General features: G+C 42.2%; 2 protein-coding genes across 13 annotated transcripts in view; both read left to right on the top strand.

Moving 5' to 3' along the window:
- STAT4 (signal transducer and activator of transcription 4) overlaps positions 1-5,200 on the top strand; it is a 41,281-nt gene extending 36,081 nt beyond the window's left edge. Inside the window, exons 22-24 of the mRNA XM_030488353.1 lie at positions 728-794; positions 1,331-1,439; positions 3,551-5,200. Of these exons, the coding sequence (XP_030344213.1) occupies positions 728-794; positions 1,331-1,439; positions 3,551-3,577 (203 nt within the window). The 3' untranslated portion in view covers positions 3,578-5,200. The remainder of the gene's footprint in view (positions 1-727; positions 795-1,330; positions 1,440-3,550) is intronic.
- A 2,202-nt stretch (positions 5,201-7,402) lies between these two features.
- STAT1 (signal transducer and activator of transcription 1) overlaps positions 7,403-19,211 on the top strand; it is a 29,075-nt gene continuing 17,266 nt past the window's right edge. For 4 of the 12 annotated variants that reach the window (XM_030488345.1, XM_030488352.1, XM_030488349.1 and 1 more), the window contains exons 1-10: positions 9,592-9,759; positions 10,338-10,482; positions 11,795-11,893; positions 13,774-13,869; positions 14,563-14,641; positions 15,749-15,840; positions 16,420-16,571; positions 16,846-17,004; positions 18,370-18,462; positions 18,904-18,963. In XM_030488345.1, coding sequence (XP_030344205.1) covers positions 9,632-9,759; positions 10,338-10,482; positions 11,795-11,893; positions 13,774-13,869; positions 14,563-14,641; positions 15,749-15,840; positions 16,420-16,571; positions 16,846-17,004; positions 18,370-18,462; positions 18,904-18,963 — 1,103 coding nt within the window. In that variant the 5' untranslated portion in view covers positions 9,592-9,631. Of the gene's footprint in view, positions 7,560-7,633; positions 7,748-9,591; positions 9,760-10,337; positions 10,483-11,781; positions 11,894-12,042; positions 12,126-13,773; positions 13,870-14,562; positions 14,642-15,748; positions 15,841-16,419; positions 16,572-16,845; positions 17,005-18,369; positions 18,463-18,903; positions 18,964-19,211 lie in introns of those variants that run through there. The other 8 variants (XM_030488341.1, XM_030488343.1, XM_030488346.1 and 5 more) reach the window with 6 other exon arrangements.

Here is a 19,211-nt window from a genome sequence, read left to right as displayed (position 1 = left end):
AAAACCCTGGCAATTGAACTGGAAAATACAAAAAGGCTACACAAGAACAGCTTCAAATATGTCCTGGCCCACACTCCCTCTTGTCTAAGTTGCAAGTCAGGCCATTTTTAGATCAAACTTGCTCTCGCTCAAAAAGCCCTCAGAGCCTTGATTTTTTAGTAGATAATACACATTCATCTAGACTTCCAATATTAAAGATTACAATTCCATTTGAGTTCAAACTCCTACACTACCCAAAAATATTTTGAGGCTACAAGTGGTTTTCCTTTTCATTTTAATTCAGTTGACTTCACCTAATGCTCTAATCCTCTAAAAATTTATGTGTATGCTTGATTTCATGCAAAAGACATTGCTGAAGCTGTATCTGTAGAGAGCAAGCACCACGCAAGCATTTGCAGAACTGAAATCTAGAGGCTCAAAATTACCAAGCTTGTAGAGTTATACTATATTTGCTTTTGAAACCCTACCGGGATCTCTTTCACCAGTTGTGGTCTTATATTCTGACATGGCAATTCATATCAATGGAGCACAGTCAATTATGTGACTAAGACCTGAACCCAAAGACCAGTCCCAGGAATTCCCCTCATTTTATGGTTGCTTATTTAAACATCAACAGCAACATTTCTGTTTTAACATATTATGGTCTGCAGCACTTAAAGCAGATAATCCATTTCAAATAAATGATAAAATTACTAGGCAATATTTAATTTCTAACATTTATTTTTAGTCTCAAAGCCCTCAGATGGAGGTGGCAAAGGTTACGTTCCTTCTGTATTTATCCCAGTCTCCAAAATGTAAGTATTCTTACAGATGTATTACATTTCAAATGTTATTTTTATTCCAATGTTATTTCTTTTAAATTTACATACTGTTTCAAAGTTTTCCCTGCCTCCCTTCTCCCATTCAAACAGTTCAGGATAGCAACACATTGCATGCTTTTATTTGGCCAAGGACTGCTAAAGACAAGACAGGGAGGTAAAGAACTTCATTTTAATGGTGCTTTTCCCATCCATGTGGCAAAACATTTGTAAAAATTGAATGAAAATTTTACAGTACTCTGATCTACTCATCTTTCACTGTCTCCTTTTTCTCTCCAGCAACTGATATCAGAGTCAGATTTATCCTCTCTTCCCTTGGTCCTATCTCCTACATTTTTAAACATATACCGGTTTGTCAGCATGCACTTACAGGGCCACTGGCAAGCCCAAGTACAGGCTTAACTCAAGCATTCACCCTACCCCACTGCTATGCATCAAGTTAGAGGGATTTAGGTTGCTTTTAAGATTATTTTTGTGGTTTGTTCTTTTTTTTTTTCTTTTTTTTTTTTAAGCTTAAATGATTCTACAGATCCACCTTCTCCATCAGATCTTCTTCCAATGTCTCCAAGTGTTTATGCTGTGCTGAGAGAACACCTGAGTCCCACTGTGATCGAAACTGCTGTATGTTGTAAACTTTTCCATTCATAAGTTAATACTATACATACATAAGCAAGTTGAACATGTACAACACATGCTGTTTATAAAAAAGGCTGCTTGTATAATTATTACAAAAATCAGTGCTCTTTCATCACGTGGTGCAAACATTTCCTATTCTAAATGGGACAGGATATACAGGCATACTTGGGAACACTGTGTTATATTGACTGACACGCTGGCCAATGAATCATGAATGTCATAGTTCAAAGATCCCAGAGTTCTTGCACAAATGAAACCTTTACACTGACAAATACATAACGATTACACCAATTCTGCAGATAGCACAAAGGACTTGACTTGCTTAGGGAAGCTGCACAAGGAACAAAAAAACTTGCAGTTCAGCAAACTTGCACAACTTTTCTGTGCTGCAAGTTTCTACTTGAGGTACCAAAGTGAGAAATTAGAAGTCAACTAAAATCTTCTTAGCAAATAAAACTAATGTTCACTAAGTATATAGAAAGATTGGGAAAATGCTGTACCAACGTCCTACGTAAAATATTTCCCTCTTCTACTTACTGACTAGAAATTGTGTTCTGAATCACTGTGGTTTAGAATAGTTCAAGCACTGATGTGTAGCCACTGGAAATTTGCCCAGACTTCTATCAGGAAACAAAGCAGTGGTTTGGCTTCAACATCTTTAAAAGAAAACCTCCTTTTTTAATATTAGCTCTTGGTTTTCTCTATGTTCAATGATTTATGATCTTAAAATACGCATTTAAATGCCTGTCAACTCCCCTTCAAATGCCTCTCTGTAAACACTCCTCCTTACCCACAAACAGACCAAAACTAAACAAGAATCCTGACTGCTGGTGATTGGAAGCACAGTTAAACTTTATATACAAATAGAGGAGTTCTTTAATATACCAAGCTGAAGATCTGTGCAAGAGCAAAATACCCTTTTCTTGCTGCTTCACCTTTTTCTCGCAGCTTCACCTTTTTCTCCGATAGCATACTAGTTTAGATAGTGTCGTACTGAAACACTACCCTGAATGGAAATTCTGTGTTAAAACCTACACACCCAGTTTGAGACATGACCCCACTCATCTATTGTTTGGTTTACACCATATGAAAACAGTTCTGACCTAAACTGCTTTTGTGAACTAGTATGCATTTGCATTTCCCAAAGCTTAGGCAGTGCAAATAATAGTTGGCTTCACTTCTGTTCATCATCAGGCTCCAAATGTTTTTGGTTTCTTTTAGCATTCACAGTAATTCTCAAATGAGCTCTTTCCAGAGCTTATAAACAAGCTGTGACCACTGCCATCTTTTGGAGTCATAACTGTACAAAAAACCCCACGTGTTTGGTAATGAACTGCGAGAGTCGAATACAACCATGTTGCAGTTTTTAAGGGTATTAGAGAAGTGGTTCAGTGCTACTAGATGGTAGGTGATTTTCTGGAGGCTCTTAACTAGAAATTTTTTCTAGAAATTAGTTGAGAAAATAGTTTTAGAAGATTTCAAGTATTCTCTCCTTACTTCTAACATTCTATTTACCTTGATAAATGGAAAAGAGGAAAATAAGGAGGTTTTTTCTTTATCGTCCCAAATTCACACAACAAACTACCCTAGTGAAGAGCTTGCTAAGTACAGTAAGCAGACAATTATTACAGCAATACTTTCCCTCCATGAGATGCCAGTGAAAAAGCAGTGTGAGATGCAGAGAACAAAGGTGCTATCTGCAGCGGGACAAAATATCCTACAACTCAGTAACTCATTCTTAGCAAGATACACTTTCTGTCATCTTGCTGAATTCCCCTCTAGTCCCCCCCTCTCCAGATTCCCCTACCCATCATGAAAACAAGACTGCACTAAAACTCCTGCAATACATAATCCATAGGCTGCAAGAATCACAAGAGTTCATATAAAAATGTCTGGTTTATTGCAACTATCACACAGCATTTTCTAATGAGCATTCCTATATTTTGTGAAGAACCAGAAATGGGATCCTTGGTTTGTATTATGTTATCAAAATGACACTGCAATTACCTTGAGCCAGAGAAGGTTTCATGTGCTGTTGCTTTTGAATGAACAGCAGTAACTGCCACAAGACTAATCTTTTCCTTCTTTTCTTGTAGCTGAGTTCTCCTTACTCAACTGACTGAAGTTCAGAAACCAGAAAAATCAGTAATCATGTGAACATCGGATGGGTTAAAGATGCAGTAACTCTTATAGTTTTCCCCCCATCGTCTTTGTACATCAGCATTTCCCAGAAACTATTAGAATGTTATTCTGGAGCCTCTGTTACCAAAAGCATGTAAACAAGGAATCTTCTCACTAGAGATTTACAAATAGCCTCCTGCAAGTCAGAATTGCTGTCCTCACTGATAAAACACCAAATCCTTTCTGGCTTGGAGGTCATTTGACTTCAGTAAGGTCCAGCAGAGAAAAATTTTACTTGCAGAATTGACATCCGTAGAATTGCTGTAAATATGACAGTACAAGAACAGAACGTTTTGCTTTTGAAATCAGCATATAAGGATAACTAAATACATTAATGCATTTGAGGAAATGATGATTTATTATTTTAAGTAGTTTCTGTTTAATCATCATCTTGCACACTATCGGTTTAGCTTCTATTTTAAAGCAAAAATTCTCATCCTCCTGAGTTCAATGTCCCGTAGGTGTTCAGGATTTGCTTTTTTCCAAAGATAAACTACATTCAGCATAGATTTTTATGTGCCACCATGGCACAAGTTGTGGAAGAAAGGCAGGCAGGCAGGCAAGGCTGGGAAGACAAGGTTGTTCCAGAAAGGAAGCAGACACAAAACTTGTGGTGTCAAAAGGCTGTCTCTCCATTTTGCTGCTGAAGTGCAGAAGTAAATCTATTTGTGCATGAAGCACTCAGATACTGCAGCAAGTACTATCAGAGTCTACCAAGGAAAATACTGACCGAGTCTGGATACTACCTGGTAAACATGGGCTGGGAAGCATTTTTAAAACAGTAGTTACTGAAGAGCTGCAGCATTTGCTGATCACTGGGCAATTTGTGCTACATGACAAAGTACTACCTGCCTGTCAGACTCCTTTAATAAGCAGAATAACTAGCTTTTGTATGAATGGAAGAGAGCTTTTTTTAAGTATTATTTTATTGTTATTATTATTATTTCAGGCTCTGTAAACCCAGTGCTGGGTTTGGGTTGTTTGGTTTTGTTGTTGGTCTGGGTTTTTTTCTTTTTCCTCGCAATATTATCCCTAAACCCTCTGTTAATAGAATAATAAACAGGCAATTCCAAGGCTGCGGTATTTCATGTATGCAGTCTCATTCAAGATTTAAATCTTGTCTGCAAAATACATGGTTAATGCATGCAACGTTCTTAAAATATACGCAAACCCTTGCACATTTGCACCTTGCAGTCTTCTGCAAATTAGGTACAAATTAGACACCTGGGATGGAAACAACCTCCTTGACTCAGTAAGCCCTGATTTTTGCTTTCATTTTTCCTTTTTTACTCACTCCTCTCATGCATACTATTAACGTTAGTTGAAAGCAAGTGAATGGAAACAGAGTAATGAGATACTTCTGTGCTACACAGGAACATGAACAAACACGTCTCTGTTCATCAACCTGAGCAAATTAAAGCAAGCTGCAGATAAGAAGTCATTTTCCTCTCAGAAAGCATCATGTATAAATAATTTTCCAAAACAACTATTGTGTATATAGTTTGGTAACATCTGTAATTTATATGACCAGCATGAATAAAAACGGATTTTAGCTTAAAGTTGGATACCTGGGCTTCAGTGGAATTTTTTCCAGATATAGAACAAGAAGAGTCATGCCTTCTTTGTGCTGATCTCAAGTCTGAACTACAAGCAGTAAAAGACTTCTAAAGCAGCAAACATAACTTCACGGCACACCAGCTAATTGCATGCCTTTTCATTCTAACCTCAATACAAATGAAATGGGGGATAACCTGTCCTTTCAACCATCTAAACTTCATGGTGAGCACTGTAAAAGAGGTCCAGCCATGACACATGAAACAATCTTCTCTCTCCTTCTTCCCTGCTCCCTGTGCAATGCAACTCTTCAAGACTCTTGAGTCTTGACTTCAACACAATATCCTTTGTGTTACTGAATAGCATTGTGGATAAGGTTTTGGCATTGCAGTTCCTACTATTGTTTTAAATCAGATTTTGCAAGGGGTCAGTTTGACATTTAATTGAAAGGCATGTGTCTTTAAATCAGTTTGCTGCTTTAAAGGAACATTGAAGTAATTTTCTGTAAAATAAATATATGCAGTCCAAGCCTCCTTCCATTAAAAAAGTGAGAATTTTGTCCTTATGCCACTTTCAGTAAGAAGAGGGTTCTCTAGTAAAATGATGGAGGGAGAGAGAGGGAGAAGAGAAAAAACACGCTGAAAGGGGTGCCTCAGACACTGCCAGAAGAAATGAAACATCTGCTTTTAAGTACTTTACGTGGTTGTGCTTTCACTGTGTTTTGCAGCAGCAGAGTCAAAAATAACAGGAAAATTAAAACGTGATTGTTCTGTATGTTGTGTCTTGCCACATCACAACAATGGTTCTGATCAAAAAAAAGTGAAACCTGTCAGTTACCTTCTGCTACAGCTTTTATTTATAGCCACATTTATATCCACTACTTGGTAGCGTTTCATGCCATGAAGTTTACCAAACAGATCTACTTGCTCATTTCTTCCATTGTCTCCTCTGTCCGAGAAGAGAGGAGGATACAAAGGATACCAAAAAGCATCCAAGTATCCTGCAGACCTGCGCCAAACCCTGGACTTAATTTCTTCCAGTCCTTGTTGACACATCATACACAAGACAAAACAAAAAAAGACCTGTCATGCCCAAGTAGCACTAAGCGTCCTAGCAAATAACACAGTTGCAAGAAAGGTGACAGGAAGGAAAACAAACCTACTTTATCAATCTATTCCCTGGGAAGGAAACTCTCAACCGACAGAACGCTGGGAACTACCGAGACACTCGGCCACCTGCAGTTTACAGTCACTCTTAGTTTCTGGGTGGAAATCTGGGTTAGAGTTCCTAACTAACCGCTCCAACTGTGTTTGTACAGCCCTTTATTGCACTGCCATGCCCTCCTTCTGTGCAGTTCAAACCCTCACACGCCTCTGCCCCAGCTCCTGCTTTCCAGAGCCGGCCCCCTGCTCCTCCAGCTGAGCATCCCACCCGCAGGACCTGAGAACGGGGCCACGGCCAGAGGGCAGGGCAGCGGTGGGGAGGCGGCGGGGGAAGCCCGGGGCCGGAGCGGGGGGGGAGCCCGGGCCGCCGCCGCTGCTTTCGGTTTCGCCTTCCCCTCACTCGGCCCTTCCTGCTACTCCGCTGCCTTCCCAGAAGTCACGTGGGGCGGCTGTTCTCGGCTCGCGCTCCCCTCCCTCCTCCGCCGTGCCTGCGCGCTCTGCCCGGCCGGTGTGGCGGGCGGCCAGGGGTGGCACTGCAGCTGGCTGCGGGCTTTGCGGCGGTGCTGTCACCGCAACCTCAGGGGATAAGCAGAGTGTACCTAACCGGTGCCTCCCTGCGGCCAGCTCTCGCTGGCCACGGATCGCCCTTTGAGCTTTACGCTTCGCTGTGGTTCCTCCTGGGGCTACGGGAGCCACCTCCTAACGGTCTCCACTCCGGAGGACACCGTAGCAGCGGCGGCCCGTGCTTTCCTTTCACCGTTACACAGTCCTGCAGCTACTCGGCGGCTGCGCATTCCTTCGCACACTTCCAGCGCTGCCCTGCTCGGGAGTGTCAGAGCCAGAGGCTGGTCGGCGCTCGCCCTATTTCTCCTTCCCCTGCTATTTGCCAGCATCTGCTGGACAGCCTTATCCTAAAGGGTGCCGCCGCCTGCCCACCCGCGCAGCTCCCCGGCCGGGCCGGCGGGGTCCCGGCAGAGCCCTCGGGCCCGCTCAGCGCCGCGCCGGGAACACGCCGCTCCCCGACGCGGAAGGGAAAGGGCTGTAGGCGGGGCATCCCCGCGTCCCCCAGCTCCCATTGGCAGAGGCCGTATGGAGCTGGGCTCTAATTGGCCCCGCGGCCAGCAGCCGGTCCGCGCCTCCCCGGGTATTTCTTGGGCACGGAGCGGGGGGTCGCGGTGCGGAGCCGGAGCGCGGTATTGTCGCACGGGTAAGTGCGGGCGGCGAGGGCGGGCCGGAGCTGCCCGACCGCCCTCAGGGGGACGCGGAGCGCTGTCCGCCTCGGTGGCGGGGTGGGCATGCGAGGTGCCAGGCGGCAGGGCCGGCCGGCCCCCGGCCTTTGCTCCCGAGCTGCCGTCGCGCGGTTGGGCGGCGCTCACCCGGGAACGACGTGAGCTGTTAGGAGGCGGCGGGGTAGTTAGAGCGCAGCCAGGAGCGAGTGCGAGCTTAGTGCCCCAGAGCTACAGATAAGCCACCCATTTAGAGGCTCTTTCTCTCCAGAGACCGCGGTTGTATCGCCCTCACCCAGGGGAAGGCAGACCAGCAAAGATGAGCTGTCCAGCCTACACCACCTCATTTGTCAGTGACGGGCTGAGCCCCCTATCCCAGTACTGGGCTCTCTAGTGCCGTCTCCACAAAAAGTGCCGACTTCCTTTCACTTCTTGCGCCCCCAAGGATCACATTTGCTGCGTTATCATATTGCTCTGTAACCACCTCCTCGGATGGTTTCTGCCACCAGCCCTAAATCCTTTCCCAGGCTGATTGCTTTAAGACACAGGAAGGTTGGAGTACATTTTCATTTAAAAACTAGGGAAAAAATAATGATCTTCATGCATTTAGACGAAATCTTCCAGCTTTCTTTGCCGACGTCACATTAAACTGTTTGCCTTCATGCCACTATAATACAATCAGATGCTGTGTTACCTGTAATCTGAATCCCATGCTCAGTCTCAATCCTGTATCCAAAATCCTCAAAGCCCTCACATTAAACATAATTGCATTTTAAACTCTCATTTACTTCTCACACTTAGTATGTGTCACTCAGCAGCTGAGGGAACTGGCATGGAAACACTAATGGATTGGCAGGAAGCCACATGTAAGATAGCCCTTTACCCCCATGCCGCCCTGTTCTTCGCGTAGGTCCTATCACCCTTTTAAGAAGTTGCAGATGGGAGAGAACTTGCATCCCACCACCCATGTTCTCAGCCTGGACTTCTCCTTGGACATATGTTTACATGCCATTTCCACTACAGGATGCTAACCTGCAGCCCAGTGAGAAGAGTGTAACTGATCTATAGCTAGAGACCATATACCAGAACATAAAGCCACTCTGACATAGACGTGTCATTGTACAGCATGGCTTCTGTCAGTAACCTTTGTCTGCTGCACAGATTACTTGAATTTAGCCTGAAAATTTGATCACAGGAACTAAACTATGTACCAGAAAAAACATTTTCCCAGTATTTCTCCATTTAAGGCGATTTGAGATCTTGTCCGTATTCAGAGCAGCACAAATGGGGCACAAATAGCACCTGAAAAAGGGCTCCCTAGAGATTTGGGTTTTTTTTCCCCACTCACACTCTTGGTGATGGGGAATACGTCTGCACCAACAGAAAGTGAAATTCCACATACAGGATCTCAGTCAGGCAGCATACAGGATCCTGGTGGGATTGGGAAGAGAATCCAAAGAGTAAAAACAAGAAAACTAATGGGTTGGGAAAAAGGCAATTTAACAAGTAAAGCAAAAGCCATGCAAACAAGCAAAGCAGAACAAGGACTTCATTCCCCACTTCCCATGGTCAGGGAGGGGTTCAGCCATCCCCAGGCAAGCAGGGCTCCATCATGCGTAATGGTTACTTGGGAAGACAAACACCATCACTCCAAACATCCCCCCCCCCTTCCTTCTTCTTCCCCCAGCTCTACATGCTGAGCATGACCCCATACAGTATGGAACATCAGCTGGGGTCAGCTGTCCCAGCTGTGTCCCCTCCCAGCTCCTTGTGCCCCCCATCCTGCTCGCTGCTGGGGTGGGGTGAAGGACACGAAAAGCCTTGGTTCTGTGCCAGCTCTGCTGTTTTATCAACACTGTTGCCAGCACAAAGCTAAAACACAGCCCCATTCTAGCTACTATGAAGAAAATTAATTCTGTCCCAGCCAGAACCAGCACATCCTCCAATTTTGCCAATGTTCATCAAAACTTTAAACGAATTACTTTTCAGCAGTTCAGTCCAAATACTAGTTAACTGTTTACACTGTTCTTACTCCCGCCCCTCTCTCTTCAGGATGGCTCAGTGGTGTCAGCTACAGCAACTTGATTCCAAGTTTTTGGAGCAAGTTCACCAGCTATACGATGACAGCTTTCCTATGGAGATCAGGCAGTACCTGGCACAGTGGCTGGAAAACCAGGATTGGTAAGCATAGAAATTTGCCTTCAGGTTACGTGCTAAGCAGTGTTCTCATACATGCAGTTACAGGCAGCAGAAGAATACTGAGGAAGCAAGCTGCTAGGTGAACTTTTGCTGGTAGGACACTTCAGTAGCTGTGTGGGTGCTATAGCCTCTGTTCCTGCCCCTCTTCAGGGATTTCTAGAGGGGCCTGACACCTAGAGTAACAAGTGTACTATCTCATATTTCCCTCGGTTGGTCTGTAACAAAAGTGGCTGCTTTAAGACCCACCAGTTACTACCTTGGCAGTTCAGTCTCTCACTGTTTGCAGACTTTGAACTTTTTGCCAAGATTCTGTGGGGTGTCTTCTCTTTAGATGTGCATGGAATGAGTAAATGAAGTTACACAGAACACGGCAAAAATAGAGCAGACAGCATTTTGTATTAAGGAGAGTCAATGAAACTGGCTTACATTGGAAGGTAATTGTTACTGCTTGCATATACTACAACTGGAGTTGGGGATTAAAAATAGTTTACTCCTGTGTGCGTTTCTTGAATGCTCTATTAAAAGTGTATTTAACACAAGCATGCCTTAAATTATTCTAGGGAACATGCAGCCAGCAACGTATCTTTCGCTACGGTGTTATTCCATGACCTGCTGTCACAGCTTGATGATCAATTTAGCAGATTCTTGATAGAAAACAACTTTTTGCTGCAACACAACATAAGGAAAAGTAAACGTAATCTTCAGGTATGCCTGGGGTATATGCCTATGCATTTGCTTGAATTGCTTCAGTAGTGCAATTGGATGCCTCTAGGCAAATTACAGTGCCATGAGGGATTTTCACAGAGAAGATGGGAATCCTAATTTCAAAATCAGAATCCAAACGTTGCCTCACTTTCAGTTTAATTTGCTACAGTTAGAAAGTTAGTTTCATTACCAGTACAATTACAGTTTCTGAGAACACGAGGAAAAAGAAAGTTCTAGTTTTTATGGTGTTTATTATACGCGTTTGGAGCGCTTACTTGAATGTAGTTTCACTTACCCCACCCCTTCCCCAGCCAGTTTCCTGAGCATCCTAATAAGCTTCTGATGCAAAACAAACACAGGGTAAGAAATCCTTCAAATGTAACCATGGAACTACAGTTAATAGCAAAAGACTTGTCATTAGAGAGCGCTTCTGTGTATTGCATTGTACTGACAAAGAAAAGGGCCAAAGCCGTTGGCAGTGAGTGGCAGTGCAGAACTTAATCCTTAGTGACTTAACTACTTTTGTTAGTTGGTCTTCCCCTCCTCCCTGTAGCGCTCTGTGCCAGAGGATCTTCCATAAATTCACTTTCTCCACAGCCTGTTTCCCCACACACCTAGCTTCTCCTCACCACAAGTTAGTGACTAGAGACTGTTTTCTGATGAGAGAACTTCACCAGTCTGTACTTACCTGATAGTAACTATAGATCACCAAAGAAAGATGAGTCAAGAAGGCTGATACAGCTCAGCAACACCCCCAGCAGCACCATCCCAAGTGGAGCAGAGCAGTATTCAATCCAGAGCATGTTTCAACTTCGTATGCATGTAAAACCATAAGGCTGAATTTGTACCCAGCCTTTACTGTGTGTTTCTAACTGGCAGCTACACATATCTTCTTTATATCACTGAGCAAGAGCTGTACCTGCCAAACTAGAATCATTGCTCTTCAAAACCAGCAGCTGTACTTCAAAGGTGTGGGAGGGTGGCTCTCGAGAAGATGAGCTCCCTCTGGGACTGTAGAGTAGCATCTCGCTTCTGCCAGTAATATCTCTGACACTTTCCTGTCATTTTGTGCCAAGTTCCATCTCTTTATACACTAATGAACTAAAATAGAAACTCATTCTTGGAGATGGTCATTCTTGGAGATGGTTGCAGTTGTCACACCCCCTGTAACATTGGAGCTTGCTATGCTATGACCAGTATGTTTCCTGAGGCACATACGCACAGTCACCTACTAATCTTTTTGCCAGTCGATTTACTGAAGTACAAGAAATTACAAGTATGAACTTTAACAACAGACTGTCTCTAATGCCAGGATAATTTCCTAGAAGACCCAATACAAATGGCAATGATCATCAGCAGCTGTCTGAAAGAAGAGAGAAAAATACTGAGCAGTGCCCAGCTGTCGAATCAGGTAACAGTCTTGGAACATACTGTGGTTTTATCTACCCTTTTCTATTGTTTGGGACAGAGGGAGTGGAAAAAAACAGAAAGAAGAAACAGGCTATCCTCTCTGCCCAACAGTATGTTTCTGAAAGACGGAAGAGTGAACAGTGGTATATACCAGCTGGACAGTGTGCCTTGTTTGTGTTGTATGAAGCATTTGGAGGGGAAATGGGCAGGAAGTAGTTGCTATTCCTCAAGTGATGTAAAAACTATGCTGGTTTTTTTTTTTCCTCCTATATAGTCTGATGTACTCATCAGATTTTATTACAATTTAATAATTAGTGCTTGCCTTGTTTCTCCAGAAACATTCTAGCTTTTTTCTTCTGCGTTTCACTCCTGAATTTACTCTCTATTAAGCAGCTGAGCCTTGGTGCTTCTCTGGACTCTCTCTCTGTGATGCATCATTCCCCTTTCCAGTTACCTCCACGTATTTATTATTTTTAATTTTTTTTTTAAAGGAAGCCCATTTCTTTCCTCTGAACTATGTGTAAAACCATATTCTTCTCCGTCCTCATCTGCTTTCTGACTTTTCATCTTTGTTTTTATCTATGCAAGGAGAACTGTTTCGCAATAAAAATTCTGCAGTTGGGAAAGGCATATAAGCAATATAGCTAGATGTAACCCATTTATGTAGTAATAAACTGGTGACTGACTGAGCGTATTAAGTTCCAATACCAAAATACTTCCCCTTAGGGCAAGTTTTTGAATGCATGTTGGTAGAGTGAGAACACTCAGGCATAGAGTTTCAACAAGGGGCCTAATGCAACTGTGTCCAAAGCAGCTACTCTAAAAATGTGACTCTTACAGAACCCTTGTAGCTGCAGCACAGCCATTCAATTCCTCTTCTGGCCAACAGTACATAGCACTTATAACTGCCTTCCAACATGTGATATATTTGGGTCATCAGAAAGGCAAATAAGTCCTCCTATACTTACTGTTGGCACTAGGTAAATCACCATGCCCTACCTCTGCTTTTTGGTAAGTGTTCTCATTTCCCAAAGCTGAGAAGATAAAATGCAGAGCAAGCACAATTATAAACATAAAAACCAAAGGAGAATCCCAAATGCACGATTATGCTCATATTTCCTTAATAGTCTGACTTTAATGTATGATGGGGGACCTGTGGCAGTTTACCAGATAAATACATTAGATGACCTTAGCTTAAGTTGAAGCGTTAATCAGAGTAACAATACGTTCCTGACTGTCCTGCATTGGAGGAACAGCAAGTTTCTAACGCCAATAGTACTGTTAGCATGCAGAACAAAAAATCCTGCCTTTTAAATTACTGCAGCTCTCCAAGTAATATGTAATAAACTTTCTGCATGGTATTGAGGTCAGCTTTCAGAAAAACTGTATAGACATCCAAAACATGCTTGACTGCCCAGTAGGAAAGAAATTACATACCAAATTACCCCATTTGCCTGTATGCAGGCCTATCTTGTTCTTACTCTTAGCTCATTTCTCCCCATATGCCACATGGATGAATCTAATACTTGATGTAGATGTCATCCAGCCTTCGGGGCTGCTGTTTTCTTGAAATATGTTTAGAAAATGCAAGAAAATAATGTATTTTTGTGCAGAGAGAAAACAGAATATGTTTATAGCTTTATATCGCGTTGATGAAAATGCATCATCAGCACACAACAGGTGATTTTTAATCCTCCCTTGTTTCTTGCAAATTCATCTGAACCCAATTTTGTATTATAAAGCCTTAGTATGATCTCTCAGAACCAGCCAGCTTCATCAGGTTGGTTGTCAACAAAAGCCAGTAACTTACATTAATGAAAAAGTATTTGCTATCATCGGTCACTCTGGTTTGACTTCTGTTGTTCTGTTTGCTTCCCTCAGATGGAGGTAGGGAGCATACAGAACACTGTGATTGGGATGCTGGACAAACAGAAGGAGCTTGATGCAAAAGTTAAAGCTGTAAAAAACAGTGTTATAGTAAGTATAGTATAACTTTTTAAAGCGGTGTTTGTTGATTCACAGATGTTGAAAAACTTTCAGTACATAAGTTACTTGAAAACAAACATAATGAAAAAATTGTTTGGTTTTCAAGCTATAACCAGTGATTGAAAATAGAAAGTAATTATTTGTTAGTAGCACCATAATACAGATTGGGATTTGACTGGTTTAGCAAGATCAAGTTTCCTGTGCCTACATTTTAACAACAATATTTTACCCATCTGAAATACTAGTAACTGAGGAAAAACTCTGAAGTCATATACTAACTAATTTGGTGTTAACTAGAAGATAGATTTTCATTCAGCGTATAGGTGTTTATGGTCTTGTCACAACAGGTATGGCTTGGAGAAAAGATTTCTGAGAATTTGAATTTTTGTTTAAAATGCTGTGTACTGTTCCAAGGTTTTCCACTGTAGCTTAGGTTCTCCTAAACTCCATATTTTCCGTATTTTATTAATAACAATTATAGTTAGCTAAGATAGAGGAAGGGAGAGTCAGTAAAAGGTTGTTAAGTTTAGGAATATTTCCTGTTAGGGAGGTCCAGGAAAAGGCATTGCTACAAAATTGGACTTCATCTCTGTAAAGGGCTGGTACCATGCAGTTCCTAATCACAAGTTGTGCATTACATGAAGGTATTGAATGATTGTGGCCACCTTAATTTGTGCTTTGTAGGACGTGGAGCAAGACATCAAGACATTAGAGGATATGCAAGATGAATATGACTTCAAATGTAAAACCTTGCAGAATAGAGGTAATTTATCAAGGACATATCCCATTGCATGTATGTTGTCACAGTAAACTGCTGACTTATGTCAGTAGCCAAACTTACTGGTGATGTCTCTTCTTTATTAATTCTGCTTTGATAATGTCCCTCCTTCATTAATTCTGCTTTATGCTGAAACCTAAATTCCTGAAAATGCATTCTCTGCATCTGTTCTTAAAAGTAAGAGAGCCTCTTTGTTAATGCAGTGTTCATTTTCCTTTACATCCCTTTGGTAGTAGAAATAGTAAACCCTATAGACTCTAATCATTCAACCATACACCTGAGTATTCAAGTTTAGGCTTCTCTTTGCCATCTTGATTTCAAAATGCCTTCCTGCTTCAAGTTCTGTAGGCTCTTGTCTACTGAGGGAAGCACATGCAGCTGTGCTTCCAGTGAAACCAGTCCACACTGGTTTCATGATATAGATCTGTCTTTTTGACTACTTTGTTTTAGAAAAGGCATCAGTTTCCAACACAAGTTGGCAGTTGACTGTCCCTCAGAAGAGGGATGTGTTCAGAAGATACTAAGGGAAGCACTGAGCCATGGTCTTGCTCTTTGTGTTTGGGGGCAGGTAGCACTTCCATGAGACAGACGGGAACCTCTAACCTAAGGTCATTGGCAGCAGAGGTAATAACTAGAGAGACTGTAGAATCTGTCAGCCTGGGCTACCCCCTCAGGAGGCTGTAAACATCCTCCCTTGGAATAACAGTTAGCTGTTAGTTGCAAGGTTAAGTATTAATGATTCACGTATGAAGTCAGCATGAGAACAAATTGCTCAGCATGTATCTTTATGCAATATAATTATTTTAGATCAGGTTCTTGCTCTAAGAAGTAAGCAAACTCAAATCTCAATTACTTCACTGGGATAACAGCTTTTCCTTGCATTAGTGCTTCAAGTCTAGACTGTCCTTTCAGAAGAAGGAAAGGAGGAATCAAAATAACCTAGGAGGCAGTAAACATTTCCTCCCTTAAGTTTTAAAGATATATCTTCACTTGACATTAGCCAGGCAGGTCCCCTCCTCCCCTCAGTGTTTCTCTCACTTATACTTCGCCATGCAACCAGCCTCACCTTCACAATTTGGACTTATTTTACAGAGCACGAGTCCAACAGTACGTCACAGGAGGAATATAAGAAAGAACAGATGAATCTCAAGAAGATGTTTTTATCACTTGACCTGAAGAGAAAGGTAGCCCTCAAGTTTTCTTTCAGGAGGCAACAGCACTTCATTTCAAATGCACTTTCATTGGATTGACATAAATTATGTAAAAGAAAACTTTTCTACTACTATCAGTTAAATTAAGATTTCATTCTTTTCATCCTGACTGAAAATCTAGGATCTCTGTAAGCAATTTTAATTCTCTTCTAGGAACCTTTATCAAACTCTCAGGTAAAGCTAAACGATAAGAGGGAAAAGGTGTCATATCAATAACATTAGAGTTAAAAGTGCTCACTCTTGTTGTAGTGCTCAAAACTACAGCAAGCACTGGGTGATCCCAGGTACACACTTGGGACATCCATGAAACATTGACTCTTCAGAATTCAGCAGTACTGAATATGCTTTGTTTCTCCATTGTTCCTCCGCTTAATCTGGCAACTACTCCAGTTAAAGCAAAGCAGGTGTTTTCTGAAAACAACCTGTGTTGACAGCCATTAGTACTTTGAGATGCTTGCGGAGTTTTACAAGACACAGCATTAGCTATAACAGTACTTTGTTTTCCTGTATGAAGTATTTTTAATAAACAGGGTAATTTAATACTCTCTGTAGGAAGTGGTGAACAAGATAGTACTGCTGCTGAATGCCACAGAGCACACACAGAGTGCTCTTATTAATGAGGAGCTGGTGGAGTGGAAACGCAGGCAACAGACCGCATGCATTGGTGGCCCACCCAACGCCTGTCTTGACCAGCTACAGAACTGGTAAGTCCGTAGTCAAGGACTGCATTGGATGGGAACTTCGAGTGTTTATAAGGGAACACCAGATCTGTGAAATACACTGGTGGTTTATATTACGCATTTTCATTCTGTCACAGTATAACTACATTTCATTGATTTTATTACCTCGCCACGTTTCCAGTGAGAAAGAAGCGTTCTCTGTGAACTGCCTAGTCCTTAGGGACAATCACCTGGCTGCTGTCTCAGCATTATTACACTACAAACACATGCTAAAAGTAATAAGATTGTGTAATTGTAGGTTCACCATTGTTGCTGAAAGTCTACAGCAAGTTCGTCAGCAGCTCAAAAAGCTTGAGGAGTTGGAACAGAAGTTTACTTATGACCCTGATCCCATCACAAAAAATAAACAAGTTCTGCAGGACCGAACGCACAGTCTTTTCAAACAACTCATCCAGAGGTAACAGACAAGTGTCTTTTTGTGAATAAATGGATGGAGAACACCTTCTCTTCTGTTCCCTCAATATTTCCTGTGTGCTAACTTTGCATTTTCTGAGGGTTTCCTAGGTCTATCACAAATATTAAACTAAACAACCATTTCTGAGGTTTACTCCATCTAGGGTTTCCACAGGCTTAGGCCCATGGAAAGGGTTTGTGATCTGTCATCATTTAACTTAGCAGGAGCTATGCTACAATATGCATTGATTATAGAATCAAACTCCTAGGCCGTTACTCCATTTCATGCTTTAAGCTTCAGCCCTGCAAAGCTCAGGTAAATGGAGGCAAGGAACTATCTGCACCAACCTATGCCCAAGGTAAATGCATGCTAGATTCTCCAACCCTTTGTCTCTGGGCACATCCTCTTTTTCTCCATCATAGGGAGGTCAGCCCTATCTCTACCATCTCCATGATGCAAGATACTTCAGCTGGTAGTTGCCCCACATAAGATCAGAGTCCCATTCTGTAAACATACAGTAGAAAAATTGATGCTGCAGAAGACTTGAATCTAGCAGATGAGAGGGGCTTAGATACAGTAGGTAACACCCTGTTATGGGGGGCTAGAACCCAGATTTTCTGAGTCCCATTCAGGTGCTTTGACCACTAATCTTCAACTGGAAAACATAGGTACTGCTTTTTAATCAAGCGAAGGCAATGAGGAAGAGCTGTAGAAGCCTAGGGGCTGTTTAGTTATCTGTAAACTACTGTTTAGTTATCTTGCCTGTAAGTATGGTTGAAGGGAAGGTCTCCATGCTGCCGAGGGCTAGGTAATAGTAGCAATAACTTCAGGATTTATGTCTACACAGCACAGCGCTACACAAAAGGCAGCCAAGACAGCAACAGTTTGGAGTGTATCAGAACAGGTTAGCCTCAGGAGTTTGCTTCATGGGGTTAGCTAGACATTATCAAATCCCCAGCTAGTTTATCTAGCTCTCGGGCATGTTGTTATATAGCACTGCAACTAAGAATTTAGCAAGCACTGGGAATGGCAAACAATGCAACACTCCTCACTTGGATTGTGCTAGTTACATCACAATGTTTACATGCTGTTTGATTTCAGCAAAGGCAGTTTGGGTAGCGCTCTCCCTCCTCAAGCCATCAGTCAATTTAGGAAAAGGCAGTCCTTAATGAAACCATTTTATACTTGCACTATTTCTAGCCCCATTGATACAAATGAAAGAAACCAACACACATTCCTCTGTGTAGGTTGAAACTGAATGAATGAAGTGTATAGTGCTACTGGTAATTCACTGTTCTTTTGAAGTTCGCTTTTTATATAATTTCTTATTCCTTAAGTACAACATTGGTAAATCTGTTCTTTCCATAGCTCCTTTGTGGTAGAGAGGCAACCTTGCATGCCAACACATCCTCAGAGGCCACTAGTCCTGAAGACAGGAGTACAGTTTACTGTAAAGTTAAGGTATGTTTTGCCTTTCCCCCTTCCTGTTTTGTGGTAATCCTTTTGTGTCACCAGCTTCCTACAGCTGAGAGGATTGCACATCTTACAGTGTAGCCCAGGTGCTGTGGTCAGGAGGAGGAAAGTGCCATGTGGCAGGGAGTCTATCTTCTAGCAAACTTTAACTTGCGTTAAGTTTTCACCCTTTAACAGAACTGAGGAACATATATGTAAGAAACACAACCAGAGAGCATAAGATACATGCAGACCACTTTGTCATGCAGAACCAATAACTTATTTGTCCATCTACTTTCCTCTCTAAATGCCATCTTGTGTGGAGCAAGCTTGGAGCTTGTATGCAGCCCTGAGATGTACAGCTTAAATATATATCCGTGATAAGTAACACAATAGAAGAGAACCTGTCTTTTGCAGTTGCAGTCATTTAAAAAATAATTCTCTTTCCAGATTGCTGGTGAAATTGCAGGAATTGAACTACAACTTGAAAGTGAAAGCCTTATTTGATAAGTACGTTGCATTTTTCTCACCCCTGTGTACTTTAATGGTAAGCAGTCCCCATGTTCAGACATCCAAAGGGCAGTCATATTTTAAGTGTTGAGTTGGCCAGGACCAGGCTGGTTCTCCATGGCAGCAGGTATACCCTCCCTTTTTCTTACTCATGCCCTTGCTCTAAATCTCTCTGCCATTGGAGACATGTCGCAGAGTACAGACAACTTCAGCTTCTCTCCACTAGCTCCACTCAGGTGTGCCAGGGA

The sequence above is a fragment of the Strigops habroptila genome, chromosome 5 (genome assembly GCF_004027225.2).
Source record: "Strigops habroptila isolate Jane chromosome 5, bStrHab1.2.pri, whole genome shotgun sequence".
NCBI lineage: Eukaryota > Metazoa > Chordata > Aves > Psittaciformes > Psittacidae > Strigops > Strigops habroptila.
This window is presented reverse-complemented; position numbering and strand designations above follow the sequence as displayed.